Here is a 14,124-nt window from a genome sequence, read left to right as displayed (position 1 = left end):
AGCGGAGTCGATGTCCGACACAGAAGGGGTGGACTCTGCGGCAGGAGCACTGGGGGTGTCTGCGGCCCATGGCTGGGGGTCGTCGCCCCAGGCGGATGTGCTGAGCGGGTCTTCCATGGCGTTCCACTCCGAGTCGTAGGCCGGCAACAAGCTGGGGCCAGACCAACTTCTGACACCCCTCCAGTTACATAAGCGCAGCACACTCCCCGCGTTTCATGTTCAGCTTTACTTAAATCTCTGCTTGTCTTGATTGTATCAAGCTCGTTGATATCACATTAAATATCGTATAATAATACAGGCCCATGAATCGTCTAAAGAAATCCCACTAGGAATCCGTCAAATAAACGAAATCTATACAAGTCCGTCTTCTACATCCGCCAGGTAAAGAGGGAGCATGTGGCCCATGCGTTCGACTTTGGTGCGAAGGTATTTGTCTAGATCGTCTCCTCTCACCGCCTCTCCTCCAATCATAGTCAGTCCCGCCGCCTTCTCCTTCCCCGCTTCGTTCGGTTTCGAGTGACCGGTCCGACACTTCCAGCTGCGCGGAACCATCGGAACGCGTTCCACCACCTTGACTCCTTCCTTCTCCAATGCCGCCACCTTGTCTGGGTTGTTGGTCAACAAACGGAGCCCCCGATCCTGCTCCGAGCCGACCCTGAGGTCGCGTAGGATAGCACCAGCAATCTCGTAGTTGCGCTCGTCAGCGCCGTACCCGAGCATCAGGTTAGCCGCGACCGTGTCGTGGCCCATGTCCTGGAGGTTGTACGCCCGGATTTTCGACAGGAGACCGATGCCACGCCCTTCTTGGCGAAGATAGACTACGACCCCACGCCCCGGCAGGTCAGGCAGACCAAGTGGAGAGTCCCGTGGGAGACGGGTCGGCTGCGATATGAGGCGGATGGCCTCATCTAGCTGTTCCCCACAATCGCAGCGCATGCTTCCCACTGTCTCCCCAGTAAAGCACTCCGAGTGAATCCGGACGAGTGGTGGTGGGATGGCGTCGCCGCTGATGACAGGCTGGGAGGATGGCAACGAAGGATTTTTCAATGTGGATGACAGCTTGCCAACGTAGGCGCCCCGTACTAAACGGTCCATTTCAGTTTCGTTCTCGCCCCATGTGGCGTCTAGCGTGCGGCTACGGATCGGGGGAACATGCTGCTGGAGGGCGTCATCATACTGTGATGGGTCAACAACAATAGCAAGGTGCTCCTTGCTGTCTCGGTTATTATGGTAGAGGTGGAGGAAAACGGGACCATGAGGAGTTGGTATGCGAGTGCGCGCCATGCACTTGACCTCGACTGGCTGAGGTGGGAGTTTATCTGCTGCAGGTTTTGGTATAATTGCGCGAGTGTGATCGGGAACGGCCAAATGCGTTGGAGGCTTTCGTGAGAGATGTGGATGGGGAATATTGTCAGCAGGTCTCAGGGGCTCGGGGGACTGTGGTGAGTCGTTCTCCTTCTCGAGCTTGCCCTCGGCCTGGAGACGTGCTTTGCGAGGGCCTTGTCGGCTGACATAGGTCAAACGTCTGCGTTCACCTCGGGCGGCTGCATCTTCGCCTGACCACTTCGTCCAGTCGTAAGAGCCTTGTGATTGTGGCATCATGACGCCCGGGAAGAAATCATGAGTATAGTGGTTGCGGGTAACGTTTGGACCCGAAGCGGCAGTAGCAGCGAGAAGCAGCGGATCCATGAAAGAATCCCGCCTTGGCAGTGGCTTCGGAGAGGAAGGAGGTGGACCTGTTAGCAGGTCAAGGACGGCGGCATCGGAGGACGCGCTCGCAATGACAGAAGCAAAGTCTGACGGTTCTGCGACTGACATTATGGACGACCTGAAGTGTTGATAGAGGTGAACGTGGTTGGCGGTGGAATCGAGGGCGAGGGGAACACTAGTGCAGACTGCGGTGGGTGCATCTGATCTAATGGCCTCTGCTTATATTTCCTTGCGGCCGGAAAAAGCATCCCGGGGGAGAAGGAAAAATTGCGTGACGTTACGATCCGTGTTGCCTTTCCGACGCGTCGTCCGCCGTTACTCTTACGAAGACGCTTTGTCACACATCGCCGCTCGTTGCGGCCGACAGTCAGCTCAGGCCCATTGCCACCGGATTGACTTGCGGTTTTCCGCTCTACTTACTCCTTATGTGCTTCACTCGGACATCCGCATCTTTGTCCGCCCTCCGAATTGTCCGAAGACTATGACGCTCAGCAATCAACAGGCTCTACTAGTTGCTTCTCACAACACGCATTTATGACCAAAAGCATTGGCGCCGGTTCTCATACTACAAACTTAGTTACCCTCGTGACTCGCTCAACCCTCCTCGACAACTACAAGCAGCTCTGGGTTTCCCTCAAGCGTACGACACGGCCCCCGCATTTTCGGTTAGATCGCAACGTCTCCGATGGGCTCGAGGGAATGGAGGGGAATGGCCAGACTCTAGAGCGTGTCCAAAGCGTGCCCAGCGCCAAAGACCCCCACCGAGCTCTGCCACATGGATAGATGGCAGTAACGATCGAGACCACCACGTTGTCATGCCGAGGGTCCCGGTCAGGTACAGACAGACGTGACAGCTGTCTACTGGCATGCGGGAGTTAGGGGCCAATTCGCCACCGTGGATGCCGTCTTCTCCCTGGGCCATCGGGGCGGGAGGTGAGCGTGCTTGTTCCTTGCTATTCAATTTCCTTGCTCTTTCCCTTCCCCTCCTTTTGCTCGCCTTACTGTCCCTACTTGCTACACCCTCGCTCTTTACAATCGTGATATGTTGGCTGAACCAGAGTCGAGCAGACGCCCAAAGCACGTCTCCGACGCATCCTCCTTCTACTCGAGCTCCTCCCTCCATCCCAACAATCACTTCAACTCCCCTCCGCCATCGGGCTCGTCCCTCCTCTCCCCAACCGTGGGCAGGATGCCGAGCTTCCATGACCTCGTATGCCTTTCGTGTGCACCAGAGGTAGAGTACGCTGACAAGATCGCTTTCAGAACGACACGCCGTACTCGCACACCAGCCTGTCCAGACAGTCCGTCCAGACTCACTCCGTCTCCGAAAAAGTGCATCCGTCGCCCATGCTCGGTACCTGGACCGTCGCTGACCTCATCTCCTTTCGCAGTTCGCCCTCCCCGCCGACCCGACTGTCTGGGGTTCCGACCTCCTCATGGACCAGCCCGAGGCCGACGACGCGTTGCACAACCCGTCGAACCCCAAATGGGCCGCCAAGACGGACCACAACGTCATGACCCTCCGCGGCGCCACAAATCTTGGCTGCCTCATCGTCCTAGTCGTCGCTTTGCTCGCGCTCTTGTACGTTTCCTCCATCAACGAATCACAGCGGATAACAATATTAACTCCCCACCCGCACAGCCTCGGCTACCCCCTCCAGGCGTTCTTCACGCGCCACATCCAGTCCACCCAGGGCGGCTTCAACGCAGGCGGCATCAACGCCTCGGGCCAGGTCCCGAGCATCCCGAACAACTTTGGCCTCATCGACGTCGATACGCCCTCCTCCGCGCACACCTACACCTCCTTCGCCGACGGCGCCGAGTGGCAGCTCGTGTTCAGCGACGAGTTCGAGACGGCCGGGCGCACGTTCTGGCCGGGCGACGACCCGTATTGGGAGGCCGTCGATTTACATAATTGGCAGACGAATGATCTCGAGTGGTACACGCCCGAGGCGGTCACGACGCGCAATGGGTCACTCGAGATCACGATGAGCGAGAAGGCGAAGAACGGGCTGGATTATATCAGCGCGTCGTTGTCGACGTGGAACAAGTTCTGCTTTACGGGCGGGCTGATTATGGCATCTGTGAGTCTACCCGGCTCGAGCTCGGTTGCAGGCATGTGGCCTGCGATATGGACAATGGGCAACCTCGGTGCGTCCTTTCATCTTTATGCGTCACGATATCTAACCTCGTTTTATTGTAGGCCGCGTCGGGTACGGCGCCACACTCGATGGAATGGTACGCCACCTCCCCTCCCTCCCCTCCCTCCTTCCTGCCCACTAACCCAACCCCACCCAACGCACAGTGGCCATACAACTACGACTCCTGCGACATTGGCACTGCCCCGAACCAAACTCACAACAACGGGCCCCCCTACGCGCTCACACACGGCGACCCGTACAACGACAACAAGCTCTCGTATCTCCCTGGGCAGCGCCTCTCGCGCTGCACGTGCCCCGGCGAGAGCCACCCTGGCCCCGTGCACGCGGAGGACGGGAGCTTTGTGGGCCGGTCGGCGCCGGAGATCGATATTTTTGAGGCGCAGGTGGCGGGTGGGGTGGCTGGGTTGTCGCAGTCTGTGCAGTATGCGGTGCGTTGCGTTTGTTTGTTTGGTGGGGAGGTGGGGAAGTGGGGAAGTGCTGATGTTTTTGTGGGGGCGTTTTTTTGGGTAGCCGATGAACGCAGAGTACAAGTGGAAAAACGTGACGGGGAACTATAAGCTCAACAGCGACCAGGCGCAGCTGAACTCGTACACAGGCGGCGTGTATCAGCAGGCCGTGTCTGGTACTATCCCGACGAGTGCGTCTCGTTTTTGTCGTCTTCATTTCAGGAGGGAAAACGGGCAACTGACGCATCGGATGCGCCCCGCGCAGACCCGGACTGCTTCACGCAGGAGACAGGATGCTTTTCCACACACGGGTTCGAGTATAAGCCCGGGTACGCGAACGATAGTGCTGTAAGTGGTCTTTCGCAACATGTGGTGCTTTAGTGTCAGAGATTGTAAGGCTGACATGGTGCTTTTTTGTTTTGTTTTTTTCGATGGATGCAGTACATCACCTGGATCGCGGACGGCAGTGCCTCGTGGACGCTCGATGCTGCGGGCATGCAGGCGGACCCACTCACGGAGATCAACGACCGGCCGATTCCGCAGGAGCCTATGGTGCGTCCCTGTCTACAGTCCATCACGGGTCGTTGTTTTGACCTTGACCTTTGAACGTGACCGACCGTCTTCGTGCATCCCCCCATCCATTCAACACATACATCTGTTCGCTCGCATTGGACGCGCACACACGGCAGTACATCATCGCAAACCTCGCGATGTCGCAGCAGTTCTCGCCGCCCGACTTTGCGGACCTCGTATTCCCCATGACGATGCGCATCGACTGGATCCGCGTGTACCAGCCCAAGGACGCAATCAACATCGGCTGCGATCCCGCGGACTATCCTACCGCGTCGTATATTGCGCAGTGAGTCTCTCCTCTCTGCCTTTTACTCACGAATCCATGCTACTCTGGAGTCCGCACTCACCGGTACAAAATCTTATTCTAATGTCGAATGTGCACAGGTACCCAGAGGCATACAACAACCCGAACCTAACAACATGGACAGGCCCTGCGTCTGCGGGCGGATATGACCAGACGATGCCGAAGAATTCGTTCCTCGGGCAGTGTTAGTCACTGCCCCCTGGTACCTTCACACTTGCCATTGCTTGGCGTCCAACTTCCTCTTGGTTTCTTGGCTTTGATACACTTCTTGGGCCCGGCCTACGGAATTTGATCTTTGGGGGTGCAGGGCGCCCGACGATGCCTTGAGGGCATTGTGTCCAGTACGAGTATGTAGATAGATTGTTTGCGCATTTTTTACACAGAGGGACTATGTGATAAGATTTATATTGGTATGCGCCTTGGGTCATGACATGCATGACACACCAAACATCACGGTAGATTTGTAGAATTATGCCTCGAGGCGGACCCACAGATCAGCGGAAACACTCCATGCCAATCGTTCAGGTTCTGTACAAGGTCTCGCTGGCCAGGTCACTGGCAGCCTATAGAGACACAATACTGATTGGGACTATGATGTTCGTATTTGAAATGAAACTGAGATATCGATCGATATGACTGCTTTCGAACAAAACCAGTCTGTGATCATTGTGGTTTGGCCTGCACAGTACTCTGAAACCGTGACTCCTTTATTGTTGTTAAAAAATAGGCTAGCATGTGGTGAGTCTCACGGAGATAGCCAGCACTATACTTTGCGGGTTCGGGCCGCAATTACCATTCACGTAGACTTTATCGACATCAAAACCCTGATAAGCAATTGAGTATATAGCTTTCAGCACAAAGCAATATGGTGCAGCGCACGCACCCACGAACACAATCAACACGAGGGATCGCTGCAAGACCCTACAAGGGCACGCGTTGGCCGCATGCGAGATGACAAAAGGCTCGCAGAAGGCCTTTATGAGAGCGAGACAAGATGTTGATTTAGAAAGCCCCTCGCGCTACATAAAGCATCCGCTCTTTGTCCCTTTGTCTCATCCGACGCGCCACCCCCACTCCTCTAATCATCCCCCAAATGGCTGCAGGACATAGCATGGTGTAGGCCTCATATAATCTGTCTCAACGCGTCTTTTTGCTCATAGAGCACCTCTCAGAAACGTAGAGGACCGCCGACGACGCAAGACCATCGAAATCCTCGCCGCCACCGCCAATCGCGCGCTGGCAGAAGTCAGCTACACCCCACAAATGGCGCAGAAGATAACGCAGCTCCAAGAAGAAAACATAAAGCTCTGGCAGGATAACGCTATGTTGACGCAAAAGGCCGCGATATTACAACACCAGAACCAGGCATCTGCGGCATCCCCCTCCCGGGAAGAGGTGCTTCAGCAGCAGGTCGAACAGCTTATGAACAAGCTCAGCACGATGGCCATTGAAAGAGATACGCTGAAGCACACCAGGGATCAGCTACTGGCAGCCCCGACGCCGGATACTAGGTACCAGCATCTCTACATGGAGTATCAGAAACTGGATACAAATTACAAGAAGTTGTTGATGGACTTCAACTCCCTCAAGATGAATATGCGCCAGCCCGCTCCCGGGATGGTTCCGGTCAATCGTGGCATGGTAAACACAGCGCGTATGTGCGGTCGAGCTAGTTCCAGCGATTGAACTAATGGTCGAGCCAGCGACTCAGATACCACAGGGGCGAATGCCACAAGGACAGGGGATGATGATGCAGGTAAAATCCAACTTTTGTGATATTTTCCAGTAGCACAACTGATATAGTGCAGCATTCTCAAAGACACCCTTCCATGAATAACATGGGCGGTATGGTTGACCCTCGACAGCATCCTCCTGGACAGGTTGCAAATTCACACAATATCAATGTGGCTAGGGGAACACCATATGCTATGCCCAATGTGAGAAGATGTTCAGACCCATTTACTGTTTCGCTGACTTGCAGCCTCAGCAGTATCCGCAGGCCCAACATGGTCATATAGTAATACCTCAGGCTGCCCAACAGCAGACACAGGGACACATCATGTTGAATCAAGCCCAGTATCCTATGCCCGCTCGCCAGTCCCCAGTGCAGTCCCCGAGCAGTCACATGCAGCACCATCATAGTGTTCAGAATTCTGCTCAAATTCCAATGCCACACTCTCCGGCACGGGCGACCGGTGCCTCTTACGCTCCTCCCGCCGCCAGCCCTCCTGCCGTTCGAGCTGCTACTGCCGGACCCTCCAACCCGTCTATAATTGACCTAACAGCTGACGAGGATCCATCAAACACAATAGCCCAAAATGCTCTCAAGCGTGCCAGCACAGCTCCCAATGTGGACAGAGAACACAAGAGGTCCCGCAGCGCTGATCAGCACATCGCAAAGAAGTCTGGGGATTTGGGTGTTGTGGCGGAGATGGTGGGACCTATGCAAGAGATGCTTGGTGACGGCAATGCCAACCCTGCGCAGAGTGGGGAAGGGAACAGCGGGCAAATGTCCGTTGACGATCTGTATGGTGACCTCTCCGGCAATGGTGCTGCAGCTTCGGTAGGGCGGGCACGCAGTGCCCTTGACGTTCTCGTAGGTGTTAGTGCCGACAATGAGTGCCGGACAGACGCAGAGTGTGTTGACCTAATGTGGGATGAAGATGGGGAAGTTGCTGGAGGCATGGTTTGCATCGCATGCTAGTAAGTGGAGATTTCGTTTGCTCGGGTGTCTGTCCATGCTCACGAACGAACCATAGTAATCGATATGAGAATGGTCTCCAACCAGAACCCAAGGTTTTCACAGAGTTCACATTTGAAACATTGAGGGCGCACTGCAAGGAAAACCATCCTACTATGTGGGACGACTTGCAATGGAAGCGCGACCTGGGGGCTCCTACCGGCAACTCTACGCCCTAAGGTCTAATAGCAATGAGGTTTCCGTATGTTTAAACATCTAACTTTTACGGATTAAGAAGCACTTAATATTACACGTACCTATCTATGTAGCATAAGCAATTACTACTTTGTCTTGAGTGCTGATCTGGGCGGCCCCATATAATACTGAAGATATTTTTGGGAAGGTTTGATGCTTTCAGAGTCGTAATGTGGGTCCACTTGTGATGCACGCGGTGTGCGGGGAAAGGCGCGTGCACAGGACACAACCCATCAGGTGCGCCGCACAGCGCGACCACGAGGAAACGCAGGACCGACGATAGATAACAAGTTTTTGCCCCGGGCAGTCGTAAAACACGCGCGGCGTCGAGTCTTGAAATTCGTTGGCGTACTTGGCCCATGGTTACCGATGAAGAGCAAATAGTTCTGGGCGTTGTTCAACATGTGAAATTAGGCAGATAACGTATGGATTGATGGCAAAGTAGACAGGGGATGATGGCAGGCAGGTGCCAGCTGCCACCAGCTGCCAGCTGCAGTGGTGGCGGGTAGTCGGGAAAGAGAAAGGGAGAGACAAAGAGCGGGAGCTCGGCTGAGTATTTCGAGGGCTGGGGAGGCGGTGTTGATGAGGGCAAGGAGGACCGGGGCAGACGACGCGGAGTTTTATCTGAGAGGAGATCCACACGTATGATGAATTCGAAAACATCGAATCGGCCGGAATTAATTGTGTTAGCGCCTCGGCGTCTTGATTCTGTCAGTAATTTCGCGTATAAAGGTATGGCACCCGATACTGGAACGTCTCTCCAAGTTTTTTTCCATTATTCTGCCCTGCTTTTACGGCGGCAGACATGCGCTCCTTACTCGTCTCGCTCGTTTCGCTCGCCCTCGCCCTCTCCGTGCTTGCAGAGCCCACGCTCTCTCCATACACGCTACATGAAAAGCGCGACGCCATCCCCGCAGGATGGTCTCGTGATCGTAAATACCACGCGACTGCTTCGGTCCCTCTCCGTTTCGCGCTCGCCCAGAACAACATCGACTCCATCGGAGACCTTCTCCTCGATATTTCTCACCCCGAGTCCGAGAATTATGGAAAGCACTGGACCGCCGCCCAAGTTGCCGCCAAGTTCGCTCCCAGTGCCACCTCCGTTGACGCGGTCCGTACCTGGCTCGAGCAGAGCGGTGTCGAACCTCACCGCATCACCATCACCCCTTCCAAGGGATGGATCGAGGTTTCATCGACCGTAGAGGAGGCAGAGTCACTCCTCCAGACTGACTACCACGTCTATGGCCACGAGAGCGGCGCAGAACAGATCGGTGCGAATCCACCCACATCAATGGGTGATAAGACACACTAATTTCACATCGTTTTCGTGCAGCCTGCGAGGGCTATCACCTCCCGGCTCACGTTGCGCCCCATGTCGACTTTGTCACTCCGACTGTTCACTTTGACGCCAAGATCAAGCGCGTCAAGCGTGATGGTCACCATGCAGCCATCCCCATCGGCCAGCCCGGCTTCGGCGCGGGTCCCAAGACCAGCGGTGTTCTCGACAACATCTTCACTCAACTCGAAGATTGTGACAAGCAGATTACGCCTGCCTGTCTCCGCGCCCTCTATGGCATTGTCTATGATCCCGTCTCGACCAACAACAGCTACGGTATCGTTGAGTATACCCCGCAAGCCTACATTCAGAGCGACCTCGACAGTTTCGCCAAGAACTTCTCTACCGGCCTCGAGGGTGTTTCCCCCAAGCTTGTTTCGATCGACGGTGGTGTCGACCAGACATCTTTGAAGAACTTCAGCTACAATGGCGAATCCAACCTTGATCTCCAATACGGCATGACACTCGTCACTGCCAAGCAGCCAGTCACGCTCTACCAGGTCGGTGATATGAATTTGGGTGAGTGCACATGCATGCTCTACGTGTTTGTGAGTTTGCTAACTTATCTCCATGTCTGTATAGGCGCTTCGTTCAACAACTTCCTGGATGCACTTGACGGCTCGTACTGCGCGTTCGAAGGCGGTGATGACCCCAGTCAGGACGGTATATATCCTGACAACGTGCCAGGCGGCTATGACCGTACGTTCATTTTCAATCCCGTTGAATCTCCGTCTTATAGGCAAACAGATTCTCAGGATTGCGGTACAGTCAAACCTGCCAATGTCATCTCCACCTCGTATGGCTACAATGAGGCTGACCTCACTGCCAAGTATGCACAACGCCAGTGTGCTGAGTATGCCAAGCTTGGTATGATGGGCGTCACTGTTCTGTATTCCTCGGGCGATTACGGTGTAGCGGGTAACGGGGACCTCTGCTTGGACTCAAACGGTTGGTGCAATCGCGTCTCTACGCTTTTCTTTGTGCTCAGTCTTTTGTCTACCAGGCAATCAGACTGCTGATGGCAAGATCTTTAACCCGTCTTTCCCGTCAACTTGCCCCTACGTCACCTCCGTTGGCGCTACACAGGTCTCTCCCGGCCAGACCGTGCTTGACCGCGAGAACGCATGCCAACAGGTCATTTACTCTGGCGGTGGATTCAGCAATTACTTTGCCGTCCCTGATTACCAGAAGGCTGTCGTTGCGGGCTACCTCGAGAACCACCCACCCCCGTACAGCAAGACTACATACAACACTACTGGCACAGTACGCATCCCCCTTTCATAGCATAATCATACAGTCTAAGACGCTCCCCATAACAGTCCCGCGCGTACCCTGACATCTCGGCCAATGGTGCGAACTATGTTGTCGCCATCAACGGCAACTACAGCCTTGTCTACGGTACCTCCGCGTCGTCACCCGTTGTTGGTGCCATCATCACGCTCATCAACGATGCTCGCATTGCCATGGGCAAGAGCCCGGTCGGATTTATCAACCCAACGGTGCGGAGAGTTTCCTCGACGTGGCTAGCTATGTAACTGACTCCGGGCGTCTCGCAGATTTACTCGAGCGAGTTCCAGTACGCTTGGAATGATGTGACGAACGGCACGAACCCCGGCTGCGGCACTGTTGGCTTTAGCTCTGCGCCTGGTTGGGACCCTGTCACTGGCTTGGGGACGCCCAACTTCCCTGCTTTGCTGGCTAAGTGGCTTGATCTGTAATCGCCACTGTTGCCTCACTTTGCGACTACATTATTTTTATTCATGACGGGAGGGATCCAAGAATTCACGGGCCCATGGACTACCCTCCAGTAATACTTTGACTGTTCTCGTTCTCTTTGTTGTCAAATGGTTTGTTGTGGGTACATTGTTAATCATTAAACTGAATTCTCTAGTTAGTTGTGATTTGATGAACCACCGCTGAAGTGCATGAGTCGTCCGTTGTGATTCAGACCGGCCAGGTGAATGCCACGAAGGCAGCATAACTTCCTTTCCTCTCTCTTCATCGTTATCGTCCGCCATGTCATCGTCGGCCACCATCGCTGCGGTCCAAGAACCGCAAGAAGCTGTGCTTGTTGGCGGCTTCTTTCACTGCTTCTACACTGGCATCATCATCGTGCAAGCCTCGCGATACCTTCAAGTATACCCAGAAGACCCAGTGGGCCTTCGAATCTTTATGACGATGCTCGTGTTCTTCACCTTGTATGCGCCACTTCTTTCGAAAGTCTTTGAGGATTCTTAGGTCATTTTAGCATCCAGACCGGCCTAAGCGGTTATATCGTTTGGCAGTCAACGGTTCTTGATTCCTTCTTGGTAAGTGTTTAGCACCCTGCACATGACGTACGCTTGACTGTTCGACGCTACCATTAGGGCGAGTCGCATGTCTGGGGCTTCCACGTCTTCTTCAACGGGTTCTTATGCAGCCTGACGAGGTCGTACCAGGTCTTCCGGTGCTGGCAGGTTAGTTCGGCCTTGCTCCTATTTACTCTCTGGAGGGCGTTCTCACTTCGAGGCCGACGATCCTAACATGCTTATGACATGTATCAGATCATCCGCAAATGGTATTGGATGGTACCCCTGGTCCTTCTTGGCATGGGGTCGTTTGCTGCCAACGTTATATTCGTAAGTGCCGCGACAAGGCAAGGTATAGCTGATTCATGTGGGTCCGATCCATGAAATAGGCCTACTCGGCCATGCAAATATTCGGCCCACATCCAACGTCTCAAGAGGCAAGTATGCTGCTTTACAATGAACCGAGTTGAGCTCGTGCTGAGTTTATTGTAGATCACGGTGAGCATTTCCATGAGCTGGAGTAGGACACTTACCTGAGATGTTTCCTAGATGGGTACCGTTACCTTTAATTATTGGACAATTGCAGGGCTTGGTAAGATTTCCGCCAGTTTTATCCAGATTACGCTGAGAAATATGGCTAGCCGTCGACGTGATGATGTCTGGCACACGCAAGTGCCTTTCTTCCCTTCAATATTGATTGGAAGTACTGACATGAACGCCAGTGGCACGCTTCTGTTGGAAACATAAGACGGGGATCGAGCATATCGACAGCGCCGTGAAGCGCTACTTCATCGTTGCCACCGAGTCATCCCTGTGGCCAGGTCTCTGCTTGCTCATCGCCGTCATACTTTACCACTCGGGCAATGTAGGTCACCCTTCCAGCCGTGCACCTGCCTGATACTGGGCGACCCTTCCTTTACTTTGTTGACTTTTACAAACCTTTAGGTCATGGCTGAACGAGTCGTCTTCATTTTTTTGATGATGACGGGAAAGTTATACGTTATCTCCATACTCAGGATGCTCAACGCACGAGAGCCGTTGCGCGAAAGACTAGGCTCGAAAGAGATGTGTCGTGTATCGATTTCCGGTTGGGCTGGCCAAGGATCGCAAACGCATGGCGAGACCGCCAGTATCAGTAGGTCTGAAGCGATGGTGAGTGACCTTCTGCGGTCATCTGTGAATTCTTTCGTGAAGTAACCGTGAGTTGTTAGCTTTCGACAGTGATAGGCGGGCTGCGTAGCCCGCAGTCAATAACCTCTTCTGATGACGGGTTGGACGCTATTGAGCGCAACGAGATACGGAGTGATACCTCGCCCGAACGAAGGAGAACGACGGGCCTTGGAGCGCAGGAAGCTTCACCATAGAGGATAGATGATATATCGTGAGCATTCGTCAAATCATGTAGAGCATTGGTTATAAATGTACATTTCCTCTGGGTCAATATAACATTAGTTGAGCAAGTTCTGAGCCATCGAGTCGATGAGCGCGATTAGCCTGTCCTCTTCAAGTCGGATCAAGGATGCGTTCCGGTCAAAGATGACTGCTTCAGTCAGAGCGGGCAACGTCGTAGCGCCGTAACCTTGATGCGAAGTCAGCAAGTCAGTACAGGTGCAAGATAAACAAAAAAGATAGCGAACGAACCCAAGTATCTACCCGGTGCGACACCCAGATGCTTGTACCAGTTACGGCTCCTGATCCCATCTTCGGAGATGAACCCCTGTTCAAACTTCGCAAGCTTCGCGTTCACCTTTCGCACGCGCTTCGCAGCCTGGATGAGGTCGTGCAGCGGCCCTTTGCCCCAGCGCTTCTCGAGTCGCTCCACGTCGCCCGCGCGAGCAGAGAGCATCTTGAGCGAGTGGTCGAGCAGGTGGTCGTGCTCATACGGCTCGGCGTCCTTGGGACCAATCGGGTCGACTTCCAGGCCGAGGTGTTTCTTGATCCAGCGGATGACACGCCTGACGAAGCGACGTCTCAAGCGTTTATGGGCGAGCTTCTGCAAAGCCTTGCGAAGGGCCTTTTCTGCGGACGCTTTCTCAGAGTCAAGGGCGGCGCTGGCTTCCTGGAGGCTGACAATAGACCTGCGGAGAGTTGCAAAGCTAAGGTCATGATCGTTTGTCGCTGCAGCTGCCTCAACGCTGTAAATGAGTTTAGCTTGGGGTCTCATATAGGGTGAACATGCACTCACGTATCAACGTAAACCTCGAGCTCGTTTGCATAGTGAGTGGTGTTCAGGGGAAGAATGATCGAGTCTGCTAAGCGCAGGGACAACAAACCCAGATGTTTTGCCACAGCGACCTAAATGAATTCTCGTCAGAGAATAGAGTTGGATATAGAAAGCGCTATACTAACATGACGATGGAAGCCTGGATC

At 54.1% G+C, this 14,124-nt stretch overlaps 6 protein-coding genes across 6 annotated transcripts; 4 read left to right on the top strand and 2 right to left on the bottom strand.

Annotated features, from left to right (window-relative positions):
• Positions 1–378: 378 nt before the first annotated feature.
• Positions 379–1,770, bottom strand: CONPUDRAFT_30497 (GTP cyclohydrolase II; the record flags this gene model as incomplete). The annotated part of the gene is made up of 1 exon (XM_007769102.1): positions 379–1,770. A coding segment is annotated over one exon (1,392 nt), but the record flags the coding sequence as incomplete, so codon positions are not given.
• Positions 1,771–2,752: 982 nt separating this feature from the next.
• On the top strand, positions 2,753–5,384 carry CONPUDRAFT_89727 (glycoside hydrolase family 16 protein; the record flags this gene model as incomplete). The annotated part of the gene is made up of 11 exons (XM_007769828.1): positions 2,753–2,949; positions 3,000–3,042; positions 3,102–3,292; positions 3,353–3,861; positions 3,914–3,948; positions 4,016–4,300; positions 4,383–4,509; positions 4,584–4,666; positions 4,760–4,870; positions 5,008–5,177; positions 5,276–5,384. The coding sequence occupies 11 exons, from the start codon at positions 2,753–2,755 to the stop codon at positions 5,382–5,384; spliced, it is 1,860 nt and encodes a 619-aa protein (XP_007768018.1).
• An 881-nt stretch (positions 5,385–6,265) lies between these two features.
• CONPUDRAFT_136820 (uncharacterized protein) lies at positions 6,266–8,211 on the top strand. The gene is made up of 6 exons (XM_007769827.1): positions 6,266–6,311; positions 6,368–6,849; positions 6,899–6,951; positions 7,004–7,132; positions 7,183–7,898; positions 7,955–8,211. The coding sequence occupies exons 1-6, from the start codon at positions 6,289–6,291 to the stop codon at positions 8,112–8,114; spliced, it is 1,563 nt and encodes a 520-aa protein (XP_007768017.1). The 5' UTR covers positions 6,266–6,288; the 3' UTR covers positions 8,115–8,211.
• Positions 8,212–8,935: 724 nt separating this feature from the next.
• On the top strand, positions 8,936–11,253 carry CONPUDRAFT_123071 (subtilisin-like protein; the record flags this gene model as incomplete). Its single annotated transcript, XM_007769826.1, has 7 exons — positions 8,936–9,401; positions 9,464–9,985; positions 10,049–10,165; positions 10,214–10,414; positions 10,470–10,729; positions 10,786–10,965; positions 11,023–11,253. The coding sequence occupies 7 exons, from the start codon at positions 8,936–8,938 to the stop codon at positions 11,182–11,184; spliced, it is 1,908 nt and encodes a 635-aa protein (XP_007768016.1). The 3' UTR covers positions 11,185–11,253.
• A 385-nt stretch (positions 11,254–11,638) lies between these two features.
• CONPUDRAFT_153184 (uncharacterized protein) lies at positions 11,639–12,652 on the top strand (the record flags this gene model as incomplete). Its single annotated transcript, XM_007769825.1, has 6 exons — positions 11,639–11,664; positions 11,715–11,775; positions 11,833–11,922; positions 12,010–12,084; positions 12,144–12,195; positions 12,477–12,652. The coding sequence occupies 6 exons, from the start codon at positions 11,639–11,641 to the stop codon at positions 12,650–12,652; spliced, it is 480 nt and encodes a 159-aa protein (XP_007768015.1).
• Positions 12,653–13,132: 480 nt separating this feature from the next.
• Positions 13,133–14,105, bottom strand: CONPUDRAFT_164921 (uncharacterized protein; the record flags this gene model as incomplete). The annotated part of the gene is made up of 4 exons (XM_007769824.1): positions 13,133–13,333; positions 13,396–13,889; positions 13,940–14,049; positions 14,100–14,105. 4 exons carry the CDS (start codon positions 14,103–14,105, stop codon positions 13,203–13,205), a joined length of 741 nt encoding a protein of 246 aa, XP_007768014.1. The 3' UTR covers positions 13,133–13,202.
• Positions 14,106–14,124: the final 19 nt, after the last annotated feature.

The sequence above is a fragment of the Coniophora puteana genome (assembly GCF_000271625.1).
Source record: "Coniophora puteana RWD-64-598 SS2 unplaced genomic scaffold CONPUscaffold_5, whole genome shotgun sequence".
Lineage (NCBI taxonomy): Eukaryota > Fungi > Basidiomycota > Agaricomycetes > Boletales > Coniophoraceae > Coniophora > Coniophora puteana.
This window is presented reverse-complemented; position numbering and strand designations above follow the sequence as displayed.